Genomic DNA, 21,649 nt, shown 5'->3' with positions numbered 1-21,649 from the left:
ATCTTGTTTGAAGATTATTGTTATTTAGGCGGTTTGTCAAAGGGCCATAAACACACTTGCCACATAATTTTGGAATTCTACAAAAATCACACTTACAGTGAGCATGGCTCACACAATTTAATTTTGCTTAAGTAACACCAAAAAGGAACCAGATTTCAGTTGCAATAAAATTCCTTTCTCTTGCGCCTGTGGTTAAGACAAGCTAAAACATTCTCTGTCAATTTCCTTTGTGTTTTTCATTGCAAACTAGCCTTAGGTCACAATTTGAACATTTTCTGGAAGAGTGAAACAATTCTTCTCCCCGACGCAGAATGTATAAATTATTTCTAGGCAATAATTTTAAACACCTTTAATGAATTTAGAAGATAATTTATGCAGCAAAAATGAGATATTATGCCTGAAAAAAAATATTTTTTATACAAACCTATAAAGCGTAATTGCAGTAAGTTATCACAGTCAAGCACAGAAGAGAACTGAGAAGGAAGACGACAGCTCAAACTTCTTGTATTAATGAAAAAATAGTAAACTTGTTTACTTCTATTAAACAAAATGGTGTTCACTTGTATACAAAGACAAAAAAAAATCACCATAAGAAACTTTAAAATAAACCCTAGAAGGTATTGACAGTCATCCCAATAGACAATTTTTGTCTCCACATGAGACAGAAAAGGCCCACAACTGGAAACATCTGGAAATTCAGACCAGGTGTGTTTAGAAATGATGACATTGCTGTCCACAAAGAGAGGTGTGGAACGGTATTCTCCAGCCCTCTGCTGATTTCCTGCAGGTCTTGCAGAGATTCAAACCCGAAGTTCTTAATTATTACAAAATATGGACTTTTGTTTCAAAGAGAATACTAGATAGGGTGTAATACATGAGGGGGTAGAGATTAGTTTCTATGCTACTGACACATGAAGGTAAAGATGTGGCTATTTTATTCTGAGTTCACATACAAACAAAATCTTGCAGTGAGCATGGGTCTACTATTTAACAATAAATGCCACATACAGTTTAAAAATAGTAAAGTAGTGGTAGTAATAATAACAATAATAATAATAATAACAATAATAATAATAATAATAATAATAATAATAATATCAACCTCTTTTTTTTTTTACACTGTCCATTTATTTTGTGCTATACAGGTACATGATACATCACACTCTACAGTGAAAGAAAAGAGAGAAATTAAGAAACTGCATTAAAAAATTAAGGAGTTAAAACAAAGGATCTGTTGACTGGCATACAAGATCTGTTATATTACAGCTCACTGATGTGGTTTGGAACCGAAGCTTACAAGTCTTTAAAAGTGCACAGCAGCACTTTCAGTTTTATTCTGAATTCTAGACTGACTATTGCCTGTCCACCAGGCAGTTGGATTTTAGTCCAGGATATATAGTATGCACGCAGTTTTTACAGCAGCACTTACCACAAAAACTGGAAACAAATGTAATCATTTCATATATATTACACAGTTAGTTTATGATTAGAAGAGGTTTACTGTAAGTGTAGCCCTATCTGTAACTCAAGATAATGTATACTGCTAATGTGTTTTATGGTGGTACGTAAATATAGTATAGTACCTACATATAGTACGTTAATTACTGATTCAGTTGTATTTTTCGTTGGACCAAAACACAAGCAATTAGCCAATATATCATAGCTTTTTATTACTGTAAGACAATACATTATTCATGAGAAAACTCAAGTTTAATTATTTTTTCCTTGTCTTCCATTCATTCCAAGGAGATAAAAGTATAATTTTTGCTCCTGGCTTTCTCAAGCATAAAGGTTTCTTTACACTAAATTCTAAATATGCGTAACAATGGTTTAGAAAAAACATTACACTGCGTTCTAGATGTGTTTTCAGCAGATAAAACACATTCCACAATGTAGCAATGGCTGGACTCCCTGTAGTTTATAGGAGATTGATCTGATAGCATTACAAACTGTTCGATTCATTCCCATTTTGTCTTTGCATTGTTCCTTGTTGTTGTCAGTTATAATAAGGGGGTTGCAGAATTCGTTTGGTGGATAATGCTGGCGGTAATAACACATATTTGTATGCATTAAAACACATATTGTTTATCAGAGTTAGTTGAATTACATTAGTGCCATACTCAATTAAACTCCTAATAAAACAAGACGCTAATTGCCACAGCTTTGGATGGTCTTGCTGATGCATGAAATTCCATCATGGTTGCCTTCTTATGAACTAATTTAATCAGACATCAAATGTAAACTACCAATACTAAGCTGGAATGTGTTCACAGGCCTATAAACTATAAAAGGCAACTAACATTACAGACCTCATCGCAGCAGCACAAGCTTTTAAGTACACCACTGCAGATAAGGAATGAATCAGAAATTAACCTGGTTTGTTAAAGAGCAGTAAATATCATAATGATGGGCTTAGTCAACAAGAAATAGTGACTTGAAATCTAATTACGGATAGACCCATAATGAGATGCAAGTTTACAAATCATTTCAAATAAGTGTAACCGTGTTTTCATCAGTACCTCCTATTTTTCAACTATTTTTCAAGACACTTTGTACTAAATTTGACCCAATTGTTTGGAATATTAAATTCTGGATGGGAAGGAGCTTAAATTTCAGGTTGGGATGCTGATGTTGTACCCCTGAGCAAGGTACTATATACAGATTGCTCTAACAAAACTCTGTTGTATAAATGGATGCCAAAGTCTGGATATAGAAAAAAATAATTAGCAGCTGCTACATTTGCAAGTACTTCCTAGGACACCACAATAATTTCAACATTCATACCTCCAAATACAACCAATTTGCATGGCTCCTTCCTCTTCGGCACTCTTTCAACCTCCTCCCTCAGTTCATCTAACCCACATACACAATTTTAAATAATCTGGATCTTCTTCAGAGGCTCCTCCTCTGCCCTCTCTGTCTTGCCCCTGGACCACTCCGATTACTATTTCATCTCCTCTGTCATTTCTGCTCCTCTCTCCTCCACCCACACCAATACCTTCCTTTTTCTCTCTTCTCTGCTCTTACCACATCCCTGGACTCTTGACTCACATCTCACCCTGTCAGATCCTCCTCTTCCCATCCCTGGCTTTGCTCTGTATTCCACCCTGCCAGACACCTGCTCTCAACTGAAAAAGGAGGGAAGAGATCTCATTCTATCTGAAGAAGTAGGGAGCTATGTCAGCATGCACAGGCTGCAAAGGAACCAGAGGCGAGAAGAAATAACTCTTTTCTTTTCCTTTCAGCATGGAATAAACCTCAACCTATTCTTGCAAGTCGATAGTGGACCTTTATCACTCTTTGTTCAGCCTTCTTTTAAGCACTTGATTCTAGCAAGAATATCTATTTTGAATTCTTACTTCTCTGATAATATATATCAGATCTCCTGGTAAGGCCTTTTCTCTGCTTCTTACTCGTTCTCTACTGGTGTACCCCACAGTGCTGTCCTGGGTCCCCTAGTGGTCTCTTTCTATTTCTGTGACTTCTAATATCACTCTTTTCCTGATAGGGTTCACATCATCTTCTCTTATCCTTCCTCTGATATTCAGGCCTCTTCCCATACTCCTGTCGTTCTCATAACCTCTCATCACTCTAATCTGAGCTCCTAGTCTTCTCTTCCTCAGGATCTGTGGAACTCTCAGTCTTGTTCTTTTCACTCCATAACATCCTAAACCTCCTATCCCGTGTTGTGTATACATTTTTCATGTGAATTTCTTGTATGTAAGTCACAGTGGGAAAGGGTATCTTGTAAACAAATAAAATAATAATAATGAATCGTGATACTTGTGATGTCTTTCATTTTGTGAGTTATTTTTAAATCTTTACATTCTTTTCTATATTTATTCTCCATAACATCTACTTTAAGTTACTTACAGTAGGCAGATACTCACCACTGTTGAGCTGTCGCAGAGGCTGTATGATAATAAGCACTTGTAACATGGGTAACTGGCGTGACTCAGCGCATGTGCTGCCAGATCGTTGTGCAAAAAGTTTTGGAATCAACTATTATTTTTTTATGATATACTCACCATCATTTTTATGATGATTACCAACTACTGCAATCATCTACCCAGCTTTTTATACTTTGGTTCACAATGACAGCCCCTATGAAAGTACAGTACAGACAAGTACCTCTGGCCCAATCACCCATTGACTCAATTTTGTTTTAAGGTGCAACAGTATGTAGGTTGGTTCCGTATATACTCACCTGGCAGTGTGTAATACTTGGGATGGGAACCACTCTATAAGCTCTGAAGTTACCTGCAGGAGGTTCAGTACAGACTGCAGGATAAATGCATCCCTTGCTGACATCAGACACATTGGGAAGTTCACTGCTTCTGTCCAACTAGTCCTCAGCCGTACAATACATCTGGCAGCTCTCACCCAGCTATACACATCTACTTTTAGATTTCCAGTCTCAGCTGGTCAGTGGTATGGCCCAGGGTTAACCTTGCACTATTTGAATCAAAGCTGCCAAATTTTATAACTGAAGCTGTCAAGTACAGAGTAGTTCTTCCATGACCATGAATCTTCCAATATTGTAGAAACACAAACTAAAATTACAAAGAAAACCCTAGGCTGTGTTGTTTAAAATTCTGTATGGGAATTAGATGTCAAATGTTGTCGACAAAAATCCAACAAGTGATCAAAGGTGAAGCACAAAAATGTAAATCTCCTTGGTCTCATGTTCGTTTAAAAATATTCCAGTGTTTACCTCTCACAATTAACAGGATCTACAATTTATGTTTGCCTGTAGTATATTTGCTACAGAGCAATGCTTACTAAAAAGCAGTTGTTAGGAATTACAGAGAAACTCCTCACCATTTAAACTTTAACTAAATGAAATATCAGTGACAAAAACAAGTTTTATGTAATTAGTGTAATAACTTTCAACTCCATTAAAAGCCATCTAATTTCTTGAACACATAAAAGATTATCTTTTGGAACTATACAAATACACAGAATGCAGTACATGTATATTAATACAGAAGAAAACTGAGATTCCAGTAAATGCAAGCAAGGTGTAGATCTGGGGAATGTAACTGCAAATTTCATGCTATATTCACAAGCATATTTTCTATTTCTTTGACACTCAAATAAGACATTTGTGTTTGCTTTATAACAGGATACTTATCACCTAAAAACCTCTGAGACTAGCTTTATAAAAGCACATCAAGTATTCCACTCCCATCTACTCAATTATTTTATAATGAGCCATCAGAGGCAGGCATCACATTCCTGGATTTACTAAAATAATTAGGATGAAATTAGAAGTGTACTTGCATTTGAGAAACACACTGCATATGTTCATGTCTCACAAATCACAGGGAGCTAATTTATAAAATGTGAATGTTTATTAAATGTTGACAGGAACATTAAAACACATTATCAAGTTTGAGCAAAAACAATCTCTAACACTAGGCCAGAAAAACATGTAAGAAGTCTGCTAGAGAAGTCTTTACCACTAAAACGCTACGATCTGAATTTCCTGTTCAAAATAATGAAAAGGTTTTAAATTATGTCAAATTCTTTTTTAATGCTGTTTTTGAATTGGGATTGAGTCCTACATCATAAAAAAAAGAAATTAATTCAATTCAAGGCCTAAACAACCTAAAAACAAAACAGTTCATAAAAATAAAATGAACTCTGATACTCTCAGTACTGGGAAATATTTTGCAGCATGTACATATATTAATGTTAGTTAGGGGTTTTACAGACAGGACACAGCCATGGGACTTCTCTCCATTTAAAGAGATTACCAGTAGGGGATGCTGAGTTCCTTAATATCCAAATCAACGTTTCAAAGTGTAACAAGTAAAAAGACGAAAGACAACCAGTAACATCAATCACTTAATTCTAAAGTGGAAAGAACATATTTGTGAGTTAAAGAAAATCATCAAGCCACACACACTTCCCTTCCCACTCACTCTCCCCTACAGTATTTGCAGACCTCTGAACTGCAATCCAATAACCCAACCCTACTTTTCTAAAATATTAACATTAGTTTAAAAGAAATCTGACAAATTAAAATATACAGTAGTTACTTTTACAAGCATCTACTGTAGGTTTGCATATGGAGATGAAACAGAAGGCTTTGTAATTTTTGTACATGACACTGGAATAAAGACCTACCATTATCTTGCATTAACTTGCAATGTCAAATGTATGGCAGTGGATTCTAGAATTGAAGAAAGCAGATGGATATTTATATATTTTGGATATTCAGGGCTGTGTTTTTGTGCTTAGACCCTGAAACAAACACAGCCATCGCATAAAAGTTAAAGTAGTTTTTTTCAAAGTATAATAAAATAATAACGCATGGGATGTTGAATTGGACATTCCAATTAAGGAACAAGAATGACGGGACTAAATAAAAAGGGCTTTCTTGCAAGCATAGTGTCTTGGTTATTGATATGCAAATGAGTTTAAGAATCCCATAAATTCATTTTTTTAATAGAACTGTCTTGTTGATGCATTGCAATTGTAAACAATATTCCTTCTCATTTTAATTTTTTATGGTTTTTGTTCCAAAGCGACAGGCAATTAGGATATTATTCTCAAACCAGAAGTCCTAAAACATTCATAACATGTCACAGAGGCTTTGTAAATACCAATGAATTTCCTCAGTTTTTCCTAAACTGAAAATCTTTGGATCCATTAGATGAATTCTTTTAAAATAATTCTGAAACATTTTTGGATTCATGTTTGGCTACTTTTAAGAAAAAATGGGACTCCTTGCCAGCTCAACCAGTAATGGCTGGTATTAGGAGTGCAGCAGTTCAGACCCCACCCATGCAAAATTGGGCCATTAATGATCTGGATCTGGACCTTATCCTCACTATTAGGCCAGACTGACCTTGAGCTGATCAACAAATCTCCGGCTTGCTTACACCACTAACACCTGGGACTTAAGCTTGTGTTATTAGGGAGAGCTATGACACTGCCCCCCGATCAATACTAACCATCCTGCTCAGGCACTGTGGGGCTGTGAAACAAGAGCACCCCAATGTGGGTACAAAGGTGACAGAGGTGAGTTTAATCGAATACCCATCAGTAAGTCCAAACAGGACCAGAAGAAAAAGAAAATCATTTCCAATTCCAGACTGCAGACCTATAAGAAGAACAATGAATCCTACTGTAGTTGAATTTCTGTTTTCTCTTTTTTTGTGTGGATATAAATATCTGTGCTTACACTTTAGTTTTCCCATTCCCCAAAGAAGCCAGATACTGGCTCAGCCTCCAGCATTCAACCAAGTACAAAAAAAATGAAACAGAAATAAGCAAAAAGATAATTAAACACTTCAGTAAACACTGTAATTGGAGTCTATAGGGACAATGTGTTTGATGTTTTGTTACTAAAATTAGAATTGTGTCTTCTTTTGGCATAGACTTAAAACACTTGTACTCTCTAAAAAGGTTCATACAACTCATCTACAGTTATTTTTAAAGCTTTCAACACATTAAAAAATTTGCACGAGTCCATCCCCACTTTATTTTATCAAAGGGCCTTTCTCATTTTATTTAAATACACTGCACAGATACACACTGAATTGTCTTTCAGCCCACCAAAGACACATGTTTTAGAGTTCCAGATGAAAAAGTAAGATTCCAATAGTTAGGTCTTAGCTGTCACTTTTACACAACTGATTATTCCGCACAAAAATAAACAGCAATAATATAAATAATTATAACAATATTAATAAGAGGAAGAAGATGAGGAAAATTAGGACAACAATACAAAATAATTAATTACATTAAGCAAGATGGGCTTTGGATATATGGAACTAGCTTGTGGTGCTTTGTCTCAGGGCAGATTTTGAGACAGAAGAGATGGACTGAGGTCAAATGGGAAGAGAAACAACCATCAATAGAAACCAAAAAACAACAACAATGAAATGTTGTGTAACAGCAGGATTCTTTCCTTCACATCATTGCTCTATTGCCAATTTGATTTTCTTTTTTTGGGTAGCAGGAAGTCTTAATAACCAAACAAAATCACAGAGTCGCTGGGACAGATCCACCACTGGTTGCAGCAGGAGACTGAGGTGCACAGCGGAAGAGACTCACACTAGTGTGCAATGGAACTGGGTTGCTATGACCTGGACCTCCCCTTTGTGCTTAGCCTGTAAGAAAACCTAGCAGCTAGAGTAAAAGCACAAAAGGATCATAACATGTTTAATACTAATAAGAGCACATTGTGTCCTCTTCACTCCAGCTTAATGATGTATAATTGTTCTACACTGAGGCTGTGAGATTGCCATTCTTCTTATTCAGGACAGCTTCTAAAAACCATCACCTATTACTGTGCTAGTGACAGACGGCCAGCCAAAAGTAATGTTATTACCTGTCTGAAGCCCATCCTCCTGTTTATATGAGCTACCTTTGTAATCTGTTATACCTTGTCTGAATACATAATTTCTCTAATTAAACCAGGTGCTTGGAATCAGGCAAGCAATAAATTGCAGTATACTCAATTATGCAGCCAAATAAGAAATAGGTACGGAGACGCTCATGAGGTATGTCTAAAACTCAGAGTGGATTCTTTGAAAGCTTTGCAGATTTCATGTTCTGTATTATGAGCTGCATAGCTCAGCATTGCAATAAAGCACCTAATACTGTGTGATAATAAGAGGGTTTGCTCACGGGACATGCATTGCAATATGATTGTAAAATCCATCTACTGTTTAAAGCCTTTTTCTCTACCTGCTTTACCCTCTTTAGAATATGCATTTTAACACCTTGCTCTGCTTCAGCAAGGTGATACGTATCTTAATTTCCATTACATGGGAGTACTGTGAGCACATTTCTTTTCAGTGCATGATGGCTATCCCAGACCATCTTAACTGATTACTGGAATTTATCCCAAAAGCTTCTTTAAAGATGCTCTCTCACTCAGTATACAGTATATGTATGTTGTGGCTTAGTTTTGAGAAAGCACAAATTTCATTTGGAAGTGTAGATCACGTCTCTATCTCTCTCCATTTTTTATGATACACTCTGCTCAGAGTGTTTAAGGGATGAATAAATTGCAGTTCAGTCATCTGTAAATGTTGACATTTTTGGCTGCAGATCAACTAGATAAGACAGTTTTTTAAAAGTGCCCAATATGCTCATTAATGAAGGATGTCATATAAATATAATCTGACTAGTTTGATTTTTTTGGCATCTTGTTCAGTCTTCACGTTCGATCATCCCTTTCACCTCTCCAGGCACTCCCTGACCACCATGTGCAAGAGCTGCTCACTTCTTCTTACTGCATGTTGTTTACACAGTTATGAGATTAATGACAGAAAGGGCAATTTCCTTCAGGGAAGAGAGCTCCAAATTAATAAGGCTTTAGTTCAAATTTGAGAGCACTAAACTGCATGAAAGATATCACTGCAGCAGTTTCAAAATGCACCCTGCATTAGAAATTTCACCCTGGTGAGTTTACTACAGTATTTGTTATTCTTTTATAACAATTTTCCTATTCCTCTGCTACTGTATATTGTTTGACTCTTTCTTTCACATCATTTCTGTCCTTGCCAATTTGATTTTTTTTCTTTTTTGGGTAGCAGGAAGTCTTAATAACCAAACAAAATCACAGAGTCGCTGGGACAGATCCACCACTGGTTGCAGCAGGAGACTGAGGTGCACAGCGGAAGAGACTCACACTAGTGTGCAATGGAAATGGGTTACCATGACCTGGACCTCCCCTTTGTGCTTAGCTTGTAAGCAAACTTCTGAAGTGCTGTGACACAGAAGAATCTTATGATATTTTCAATGTTCAGGTCCAGAACTACATGAGCTGGAAGGAGCTTGCGTGTATCTGGGAGACGCCGGCCTGTCTGGGGTCTCAACTGCTCAAGAGGATGAGCTCCGAGGGAACAAACGGATGTAATATCCTCTTCACCCCAGCTCAAAACTGTATGATTGGTCTACACTGAGACAGGGACATTGCCATTCTTCTTATATTTAATACAGCAGCACTATGTTTTACTACAATGGACCTCATGTAAACCACGGTGAACTGTTGTTGAATAAAGTTCTTTCCATTTCTATATAAAATTCCTTGGAAACATCTGTGGTGCAGTACTGTACATCACCGAATTGCCAGTGTCCAGTGTTATAAAACACAGTGAAGGCATGTGAAAATCACTCAGCAAATGTTAATGCACAGCTAGAGTAAGAGCGCAAAAGGATCAGAACACGTTTAATCCTAATAACCACTTTCTGTCAGTTTTCTACCACAGTTTATTAATGCAAACAAGGGACAATGGCTTAACTATTAAAAATCTCTTGTTTTTGAAGATGCCTCTGATTGCTCTGTCTATGTGTTGTATAAGTCAACTCAGGGGTGCTACAGCCCATTCAATTTTTCAAAGGACACCGATTTCCAACTTGCCTAATGGTATTACAAATTGTCTGGCGACACTGACTCCTTTGAATGAGTTCCTGTGGCGAGTTTTGTTGCAGTCTGAGGTAGCACGAATCAAGCATGACTCCCAGTTACTGAAAAAGATTGAGCACAGCAGAAATTCCCCTACATGGGATCTGAGTTTTTTCAGTAAGCCGGTTCACTTTGTGTTAGGATTTACAAAGCCATGGCCATCCTATTTCCCAGTCACTTCCTTGCTAAGTTCTAGGTAGGAACCATTAAATAATAACAACGGCAATCATTTTAACATTAATAAACATATTTAGAATCTGAGTGATAATGATAAGGATAAAAAAGACTCATATACTGTACAGCAGGTAAGACTTTGAAAGAACACTACCATACAATCCTGCATTTTCCTCTAGCTTTGGGGGCTTCCACAGGAACAAAAAGAAGAAAAGGAGAAAAACTGCTGAAAGTCCTTCTCATTCTGACAGACAGTACCTGTAAACAACGTGAGAAAAGTTGTTGCTGTTTTAATTTTTCATTTTCCTTTCCTCCTCTCACTTGCTGTCATCCCGGGTAGGACGGATCTTCATTTCGGAAAGTTTGAGGGAATACTGCCACCCTGTCCAGGAGGACCACTCGATCCCATCTGCGTAGGACGTGTGGTGGCCCTTCAGGTACTGTCCGTTCAGGTTGGAGGTGTGGCAGTTGCGATACCACCAGGCTCCATGGTAGAAGGAGGCGCAGTTGTTCTCCGAGTGGTCATTGTCGCGGTCCTTCGTGGTGAACTTCATCCCATTGTGTTTCAGCAGGGAGTCCCCTACAGAGCACACAGTTGCAAAAAGAACAAACAAAACGATGACAGAGCTTCCTGATGCAATGGGGATCGCGGCACAAGATCATGGGCAGGAAACGCAAAAGGAAGCCTTCAATACTGCAATGCAAGAAAAGGACAGCTTGGTAGAAAGATAAATAAATTTGCTCTGCATAATTTCCTACTCTGTAAATTCTCGAGATGCCTTTTTTTCATTTGAAAAGAGCGACTACGCTCTTTAACAGAAAGGATTAGAAAGAAAACCTTGGTCTCTACGCTAGGTTAGTGTGAGACGTACTGTATGCAGTCATTTGATGTGTGACACAGGTCAATTGCAGCTGAAAAGCATCTGCAAAAAATATGATTACTGCATTACATTTCATTTTTAAATTAGATCACTTTCACAAAGGGAGTCTAACTCAGCTGTCATTTTAAAGAACCCCTGTCCTGCTTCTTGTAAGAGACAATAATGGTTAAGCGAATGGGTTATTCCTCTAATGTGAGCCTTATTAAGCAGTGTGATATATGTCTTTGGAAGGTAATTTTGCAGCAAGAAGCCAAACTAATTTAATTTTTTCATGGTACATGAGTTTCGACTCAAGGCCCCTGTTTGCGGAGGCCAGTGCTGAAGAAAATTCACTTTTATTGCCAACATCACATTTCAGGTTGTTCCTGTTCTTTACACTCAGTAATTCTATTTTCATCAAAGTCAGCCAACAACAACAAAAAACTTCATGGGATTGAAGCAAATGGGATTTAAAGCTCAAAATGGGTTAGGTATAAAAAGACTCATGGTGTAATTCTCATATTTTCTGCTAGGTTAATTTGTATAAACAATTTCACTCAAGGGTAAGAACACAAACCCATATAAACAATGGGCACACCCATCTCCCCCAGTGTAAGAGTAGCTAAAGCAAATTTTCACTCAAACTTTTTTCACTCCTTGCTCAGTTACGGCATGTTCTAATTTTGTCACGGCGTGCTACCTTTTCCTTTTCATCTGTGGAATATAATTGTTTTGTTTCACTTACCATACTAAGTACTGTAGCTGTCTGCCGCTGACAGTTAAAAAGGTTGATTTTATAGTTCACATTGTACTGTATATTTAAAATTGTATTTCTTGCACAATTGTATTTCTGCGTTTTAATTTTTATATTAATCTTTCACTAATGGCATATCACACTAGTTTGTACTGCGTAAGGTTCATTAAGTGAGTAAGTTACACTGAGTAGCTGTCACTTTCTGATAAGTGGCAGGAATAATGAAAAATAGTCCTTCAGCACAATCTCATTAGATTGGAAGACTAAGTGCAAACTAATGATAATATAACACAAATTAGCAGACCAGGAGAGTTCATTTTAAAATATAACCCATTGCAAAGTAACCATAATATGTTAATTAATGACAAAACATTCATGATAAATGTAAAATACTGGAGGTTTTTGGAAAAGCAGAAATTAAGCAAATGCTGAATCCTCAATTTATCATTAATTTCTTTCATTTTATGAGTAACTCTGGAGTTCTGCCCTTTCCCAGAGTATTGCGGGTAATAAATAACCAGTTGGCAGTTTTAAAAATGATAACTTTTTAACCTCTTTGAAAACATTTAACCAAGGCAACAATAAATCTGAACATACTGCAGCTGCTTATTAAAATGAACATAAGCAGAGATCATAGAGAAATGGTCTGGCCCCCCACACTGATTAAAACTCTTTTTATTAATGCACAGCATGGAGTGCAAAGCCTTGATGCAAATTTAACAAAGGCTCAAGTGTGGGTCTGTTCTTTATTCATAATAACAAAATAAAAACATTTCTGTTAGTTAACAAACTGTCATCTAAGAGGTCCTTTCAACTTTCAAGTTCCAAGAATAGCCGAGGTGTTTGGAAGAGGTTTAATTGAACAAGGAACACAGGGGGTGGGGGTGGAAGTACAATAACTGTTATCATCCTAACATGGTGCCTGTAACACATCCAAATATTAACAATTAGAGACCTAACCCTGTAGAAAACAATACAAAATATTAACATTAATGTAATATACAATTTACATGCAATTGGCATGTGAGTTTTCATGTCATTTGTCATTTGGTAGGTCATACAATCTAACGGATTCTCATAGATGTAACTGGACCCTGAGGCCAGCAATAAACCTCAGAAGGTAAGAGGCTTCTGCCATTGTAGAACTGAGTCTCTACTTGTCCTCTGAACAGTTCCTCTACCTGTGGCCCCCTGTGCCATAGTGACACTCTATAGCTGCAAGGTCTCCATCTCTTCTTTTTTAGAGCTTTTTTAGACCAGTTCTATGAAATATTGTTATATAATTTTTTTGGGGCTAGTCTGTATCATCACAGTACATGCTCAGCTTTTATTGCCCCTGTTGGCAGAAAACAAAGCTTTAACTTATGAGAGTTGTTACAAGTGATGTTACAAAGTAAACCTCCATAGACTTCCATGCAAATCAAAATCTTCAGAAAGCATGACTTGCTCATTAGTTTTGTAAGGGAACTTGAATACTGATGTTTTATACTTGGCTTTATATAATAAGAGTGTTTGTTTATTCCAATTAGCTACTTTGAACATGACCTAATTGTCTCCTTTATTGTTATGCCATAAACGCAGGATACAGCTTCATTAAATGTGACCTTTACAGCAGTTTCAGGAGAAGGTCAGCGACAGAACTGCTCCATCACAACACATAGTTGAAGGCTAAAACAATGTTATAACTACGGGTTATGGGACTCAATTACATTAAGCTGAAGTTAATTATGACAGAGGAGGTAAAACAAGTAAAATTAAGTTTGCAGGTAACATTAATATAAGGTACTTACAGCAACTAAGACTTATGTTTATAAAACCTGGGTAATATTATTGCTTCAGTTCCAGATTCTGGGCTAACAGGCAATGAGACTGTTTGGAATTAACACTGACAGTTTATTCTGTATGACTCAGGGCACAAAGTCTTCAGAAGGCAGTCAAATTGGTATTTTAAATACATAATATTATAATATGGTAGTTAAATTTGGGATTTAGACTTCTGTGCTGTTCCTGGGAAATTTATCTGATAATGGAAGAGGCTAGAATACCTCGGAAAAACTACTTTAAAAACAGTTATTTAAGCATCTCAAAAGAAGCTGCCATTTACGAGGGCAGGAACTGTGGTCATCTGAAGCCATGACGCCCACAACATGGAGACCAACAGAAAATTAAACAAAAATGAATGTATGAATTGAGTGATAAGCTATTGCTTAAATGAAATTTTGTATTTAATATTTCAGCATTAAAATGCTTCTAGATGTTAATTTTATGAACTAAATAAATAATTTGATTCGTTTTTATTTTCATTCCATATTATATTTCCACTGTAGTTTCTTGTATTTTAAAATGTACCTTTCCTCTTCTGTTAATTAATAGATGGCCCCAATTATCACAAACCACAATAATATAATAAGTACTATAATTAGCTCTTTACCTAGTGTGACTGGTGGAAGGAATTGTAATGGGATGTTTTCAGCTGTGAGCATATAAACCAAGCTACTTTGTTGCGCTGTGTTTTACAGATTTTATTATTCTCAGCAATGATATACAGTACCTACTGTCAGATGCAGGATTAAAAAAAACAACAGCATCAACAACAACAAAAAAACTATTTCAGACTTTCTGGAATTGTAGAGGAAGTTAGAACACTTGATTATACTCAGTTGTTATACTGTACTTCCTTGTGGTAATTAATCCTGCATATCAGTTTAGGAGTTTTAATGCTTAATTTAAGCATCAATTCCTCCACTTTCTGGGGAGCTATAGAAATGTGTCTTATCTAAGAAGGCAATACGGTACATAGGGGTGATCCAGGGTTGAGAGTATGATTTGCTGATAGAAAAGTTAAGGATTATTATCCTTCCCTTCAAACTCTGATGCAGCCATGGAAGATGAATTGCTATAGCTAAGGAAAAACAGGACTGGCTTGTTTGACGACACAGCTGTAATTGTCATTCTGCAGTTTCCATGGTTACTTTCAAAATCACAATTTCAGGTTGGATGCTTCAGATGTTGGAAAATAAAACAAAGAGTCTGATTGCAGTGATACCGTCACATCATTTAGCCCTCATTTAAATCACTTTGCGCTATCCCGTCTGTGAGCAATGCTGAGGCAATGCTCATTCAACACTAGTTCTCCTGGCCATTAAACACCTTTGACTATAAATCGTAGTCTTGACTAAAAAAAGTGGGCTTAACTGTGAGAACTTCTGATATGAAATTAAAGTACTTACACTCAGGAAACACATCAATTTACATGCAAGTACAAGGTTAGTAAATCTTCACGTGTTGTTACTTTCTTGCTCTTTACAATTACTGGCATTAATGCTTTAAAAATCCTGAACAATGAAAGTTAAAACGTGGTATTTTTTTCTTTACTTATTCATAGGTTTTGTTATATCACAGTTTACTTGAACAGAGATTTTATAATCTAGGCAATTATACAATTACTGTATAATAATGTAGCCACTGAGACTTAAAAACTGCTACACAGTCTTAACAATATACAATAATGGATTGTGTGTTCCATTTCTGGTAGCTTATCATCATCATAGTTCCTAGGAAAAATTACCATTTTAAAGCTTTTGAATAAATGTACTCATTTAAAACAAGGACGTTATACTCTGGTCATGAACACCTTGCTCAAAATTATTTAAAAAATAATCAACACAGATATGCAAATTTAAACACAAAACTTTGGATAATTTAAGATATTCCACAGCACAACCAAATTTAAACTTGTGTTCCCAAATTAAATTGAAATGGTATCCGAGTTCCCAAAAGGAAATTTCAGACTTACGAATCATCTTCGTTGATGCCATCTTTCTTTTTATTAGAGATGTTTTGCAACCATTTAATGGAAAGCTATCATCAAATTGCATCAGATTTGCAACTGGCAATTGAGTCTTTCCAATCCCAATTCCAGCTTGCATGGGAGGATATTTACCTGCAGTACCAGAGTAGTCAGCAATCGTCAGAGGATAGCCATCTTCATCTGGATCCACAGAGAACAGCCCCACACCGAATGTGCTGTACTGTGCGTAAGCCGTGCTGTTCTCGAAGTCCTCCAGATCAATTCTCAGCTCGTAATTAGCTTGGATGGTCAAAGCATGGATTCGCTTCAGACCTGCAGAGGGGAAAAGGAAGTTGTCTGGTTCATAATATCAAGAAAGTGAAACACTTACTGTAGACACCACGGGCTGGATGACTTTAGTGAGCCGCCAACTTTGCACCTTTTGTGTGCTCAACTAGGTGTAATTATGTAAAATCTTAACTCCTTACACTCCCAACTCTGGAACAGTCAGCTGAAGAGAGCAGTGGTTCCCTGACTAAAGTTTACACCCACGTGTGGCATTCAATTTCCAGTTAAAGAACTAAAGCAAGAATGAGATGCTGAATTTTTGGACTGGAAAAAGCAAGTATGAAAGAACTGCCTGTTCAAACCCCCAATGCTTTTTTTTTAAACTCTCTGGTAGAAACAACACAGTTCTTTTACCAAACAAAACATCTGAAACTAATGCAGTGCTAAATGTTTAATGCGTCCAGCTACAAGTTATACTAAAAATACAATCTGATAGAAATCTATCAATAAAATCTTAATGCTAAAATGAAAAAGGTACAGAAAGTACAGTACAATATCATGTCTCTACTAGGTGACAAAAAGAAGTGAGAAGTTCTCATGTGATATAAAAAGGTGCACTAATCTTGATTACAAAATAAACCCCTGAATAAAGCATCCCATAGGTCAAGTATTCTGACAGGCTGAACACTCTATTATTTAAGAATATTGACAACCAGAAGACAATTTTGACAAACATACAGTAGAAAAGGCACTGCACAGGTGCAGTGATGGAAAGTCTAACAGAGAGGTAATTAGTTTCAGTGAGGACCCATGAATTTATAGGTTAAAAATACTTTTTGGGCACAGTATATGTCACTGTGGTTTATAAGGGGCTTATTCCACTCCAGAAGGATTCAATGACGTGATATTTGGAACAAAGAGGAATGAAGTTCCCATAAAGATAAAACACTCTTTATTTAGAATTCATACAGCAAGGGGCATATTCCTTTAGAAACTAACTTGTTTTCCTTGTTATGAATTCCCTGTAGACACCTTAGTAAACCTTACTCTGTTGTCTGTATTTCACCATCAGGACAGGAAATCAATTTTAAAAAGGTTTACCTCTCTTAATCTAACTATATTGCTATTTTGCCCACTGTTTGACAGTTGTGGATTTTGGAGCTTGCTGGCAAGGAGACTTTGTCTTTGTACACTTTTGTTTTATTGAACGTGTTTTGCTCAGCAATGTCCTGCCGTGTTCAACTACCGTTTAAAGTACAGAATGATTAGAAAACACATTAAAAGAAGAAGAAATAGAAAAGAAAAGTCATAAATCACATCAATCACAACTGTTCTTTTTTTAATCATCCAGGAGAGTTAATGCTTTCATTGAGTTTCAAATACATTACCCCTTAGTGGTGTAATGATTACATTCAGAACTAGAAGATTTTCTAAATCGATTTCAGATTAAGCTAAGCTCTGAAGGGCCAGCTTTGGAAAATGACCTTAATATCAGATTCCGGCTAGGGTTCAGACCAAAACAGCAAGTAATCTCTCTTTTTTCATTTTTTTTCACTCCTACTAAAGAGAAACATTTGTTCCAAAGCAATTCTGGTAATGAGAAGAACATTTATGATAACACTTATCAAACAGGATCAGCGTGATGTGGTCTATGAACTGACAAGAGTAAGTCGGTGGTGTCTGCCAAGCATAAAAACAGCTTTAATGGGGTCATCTTGAAGCAGAGACATACTGTAGGGCTGTTTAGAGGTCATTTTGCCTTTGGGGCCCAGCATTTCAGAAATATCTCTCACCCACCAAACTATACTCATAAAACAGAACAGGATACAGGGATATTTGTATCCCTGGAATACTTTAGAAAAGACTCCATCAACACCACACACCTTAAAGCAATATCTGTACTTATGAGACAATTGTACCTTTTCTTTATTCAGTATAGCTGTGTCCAAGTTTGGGTGTACCTTTGATTTTGTTTTCAAACACCCACATGATGGATCACATCAATTTGGGAATTATGAAGTACTAAATTCTTCCAGTTGCACAGAGGTTAAAATCACTTTACGGGTGAGTTTCCAATTCAATACAAAAGAGTCCAAAACGGAAACTACAGCAATTATTCCAGTGAGTTAAAATGTGCCAGAGTTTCAGGAAATAACTTCAGCATCATTCCCCAGTAAACAATAAATAAGAAAATAACTAAAACAATAATAGAGTATATATGCGAACTATATAATGAATATTAATGCAAATATAAAAAAGGTACAACAGCAAAATATACAGTAATCCCAACTTCATATACCATAATCCATATCAGGATGACAGAGTTTATACTGTACATGTAGATTCAGTTCATGTACTGTACGTTTTAAAACTTTGCTTTGATACCGTCGTCGCCTCTCTTTTTATTAGTCACTCAATCAGACTGATCTTCATTCAAACCCTGCTCCCTGCTGGGCTGCGACGTTGTTTGTTCTGTGACTTGTTTTCACATTTCCCACCCGTGACTTCTGCCCCATGCACTTCAGTTCATTCCCTATCCAAACTAGCTCACTCTTCAGAGTGGGGGCACTTCCTTCTTTTCTATCTGTTGTACCGAACCTGAAAATAATCTGTTAAGGTGGCTGGAATTCTGTGACATAACATGTGACATTTCATTAGCATTGGATAATGAATGATACATCAGGACAGTGGTTCTCAAACTGTGTTCCGCGGAGCACCTGGGGTTCTGTGAGCTGAAACGTTAGGCTACAAGAACAATAGAAATCAAATAAAAAAGTGAGCTTCGATGACTTTGCATGACTCCAAGAAGTCAGAATAATTAGGCATATGTTCAGAAACGTCATCTTCAAATTCACTCTCTGAATAAATGTCTGTACTTGTGCCTCTAGAGCCAGAAGGTACCTCAAAGGTGTCGGATGAAATTTCCTCTTCCATCTGCTCTTCTATCTTGTATGGAGATAAAAATGTTTGCCATTTCGACATCCGGCAAATCTCAAAAACTCGCAATGAGAGAAAATAACGTGTTACGATGTAGAATGATCGCTTAGAAATGACTGCTACCACGAGAGAAAAAAATGTGAAAAACAATTTAAAAAACGTAGAGACTTCACGTCACAAGAATGTGAGAAGTTAATTGACCTAATTTCAGACTCTTCCTTACAAACAGCTTTTAATGAAGTGCAGCTGGCAGAGTTTTGGTGCTGCACCAAATACGAATATCCAGCATTATCAGAGAAAGCACTTTCTGCTCTTCTCCCATTTGTGACCACCTATCTATGTGAAGCCGAATTTTCGTCGTACGTGTCCCCAAAAACATAGTATCGTAATAGATTGGATGCAGAGTCGAAGACTGTAACCCACATCCAAATATAAAAACAAATATTGTAACCATAAGCGCTACAATATATAAGAGGTAAACGCACTCCTCACACTGAGATTGTTCTGTTTCTGCTGGTTTGAAGTAAATGTTGATTAAAAAAAACAGTACTCTTTTAAAAATGTATTGTTGTCGCACCATGCTTTACTTAGTCAAGTCAGTGCTACCACCTTTTCCTGTTTGCGCCCGGTTTAGACCACAAAAAGTGTCGTCTGATTCTATAAATCTATTCTTTTTCCCCCCTTTGTTAACAATGTTTTCATCAAAATTAAAACATCATGTCACAAGAATATGAGAAGTTTTCTTCTAACTTGGTCGAACCGGCGGTTCTCTTATTCTCAACAAGTATTTCAGTGATTAAGCGTTATTGAACGGTACGGGTACTAATCGCAGACACGTTATCGTGTGATTAGTCCATCCATTTTCACTTCCGCTTTTCCTGGTGAGGGTCTAGCGCAAGGCAGGGTACACCCTGGACAGGGCGGCAGTCCTTCGTACGGCAGTTGCAAAGTTATTCATACATGGGGACAATTTGGAGGCCATAGTAAGGGTTGAGGGTATACATTTGGACCGGACACTGGGATAACTCCCTAGTCTTCCGAGAAATGCCTGGGGATCTTTAATGACCTCTGAGAATCAGGAACTTGGTTTAACGTCTCATCCGAAAGACAGCGCCCACTACAGTATAGTGTCCCCGCCGATATACTGGGGCATTAGGACCCACACAGACCGCAGGGTGGGCACCCCCTGCTGGTCCCACTAGCACCACTTCCAGCAGCAACCACAGGTTTTCCCAGGTGGTCTCTCAACCAGGAACAGACCAGGCTCAGCCCTGCTTAGCTTCAGTGGGTTGCCAGTTGTGAGTTGCAGGGTGATATGGCTGCTAGCCTCATGTTATTAATAAATGACTAAAATAAATTAAGTGAGCTCATACAATGCTTACAATTAAAAGAAAAGCAATCGATAGTTTCTTCCTTAATAATTGGCTAAATTGCCTCTGAATAGCAGTCCTAGAATGCTTTTTGCAGACCACCACCATAGCTAATCCTGAAAAGTAAGAAAAAGGTTGCTGGGGATCGACAGAAAAGGGTACCGTCAACGAAAAAGTTTGAGAACCGCTGCATTAGGAACATGCATTGTGAACTATCGTGTGTCCGTGCTTTTTTAGTGCTTGTTTGCTGGTTTGTCTCTAAGCAGCTCTGGCTACTTCAGTATTATGCGTCTTAGTGAAGAACACAAATCATATGATTTAGATGGAATACTTACACAGAATCAATAATGGGCCAAATTAAAGTATGACGTAGCTATCCTGTAATTCTTAAAATTATTTAAAAAGGTGAGCTTGACAAATTACTTCAAAAACGAAAGTGTTAAACTTTTGGGGGATTTTTGCTGTCAATTATTTCATGTCTCAGTTCACAGCCCTGACTCCTGTAACTGCAGGTGGAGAATGGTGATGGGCAGACAACCTCCTCTGTCCCAGCTACCCACTGAGACCTCAGCCTTTGACAGGTTGCAAGCTCCACAGTGCCTCCAGGAGGGTGAGTGTCGATGGAAGATAGAGTCATAGGTTTCCTACAGACATCAGTGCAAGACTGCTGGCACATGAAAAAACAACCAGAGTCCCTGTTCTGCTGAAAGCCCTGACTCTAACCTGATCCCCGCCAGTTCTGGGGTGCCACTGTAACCCTGGCTACAGTGGGCAAGTGACTCCTTTGTCCCCCAGCAGTCCTGGTTAGTTCACTATTACCTGTGTACATGGGGGTATGCTGGTTTGTCATACTCAATCCAATTCACTAAAGAACTGCAGCCCACAACAAAGCTGTATCACGGTTTGAAGTTGCTCTAAGCTATTGCTCTACACTCCAGTGCAGAAAATGTGTTCCTTTAAACAGTGTTTTTATAGTTAAATATACAATCCATGTTGGAATTCATAAGGTAATTGTTTCTACTTTGAAACAGAGCATTTCTGAAGATC

At 37.3% G+C, this 21,649-nt stretch overlaps 1 protein-coding gene across 5 annotated transcripts in view; it reads right to left on the bottom strand.

The window, feature by feature from the left end:
- Nucleotides 1-1,127: 1,127 nt before the first annotated feature.
- Nucleotides 1,128-21,649, bottom strand: part of fibcd1b (fibrinogen C domain containing 1b) — a 231,152-nt gene continuing 210,630 nt past the window's right edge. For all 5 annotated transcript variants that reach the window (XM_069183545.1, XM_069183544.1, XM_015367252.2 and 2 more), the window contains 2 exons: nt 16,161-16,340; nt 1,128-11,183 (listed from right to left, as the gene is read on the bottom strand). In XM_069183545.1, coding sequence (XP_069039646.1) covers nt 10,921-11,183; nt 16,161-16,340 — 443 coding nt within the window. In that variant the 3' untranslated portion in view covers nt 1,128-10,920. The remainder of the gene's footprint in view (nt 11,184-16,160; nt 16,341-21,649) is intronic.

The sequence above is a fragment of the Lepisosteus oculatus genome, chromosome 24 (assembly GCF_040954835.1).
Source record: "Lepisosteus oculatus isolate fLepOcu1 chromosome 24, fLepOcu1.hap2, whole genome shotgun sequence".
NCBI classification, from domain to species: domain Eukaryota; kingdom Metazoa; phylum Chordata; class Actinopteri; order Semionotiformes; family Lepisosteidae; genus Lepisosteus; species Lepisosteus oculatus.
This window is presented reverse-complemented; position numbering and strand designations above follow the sequence as displayed.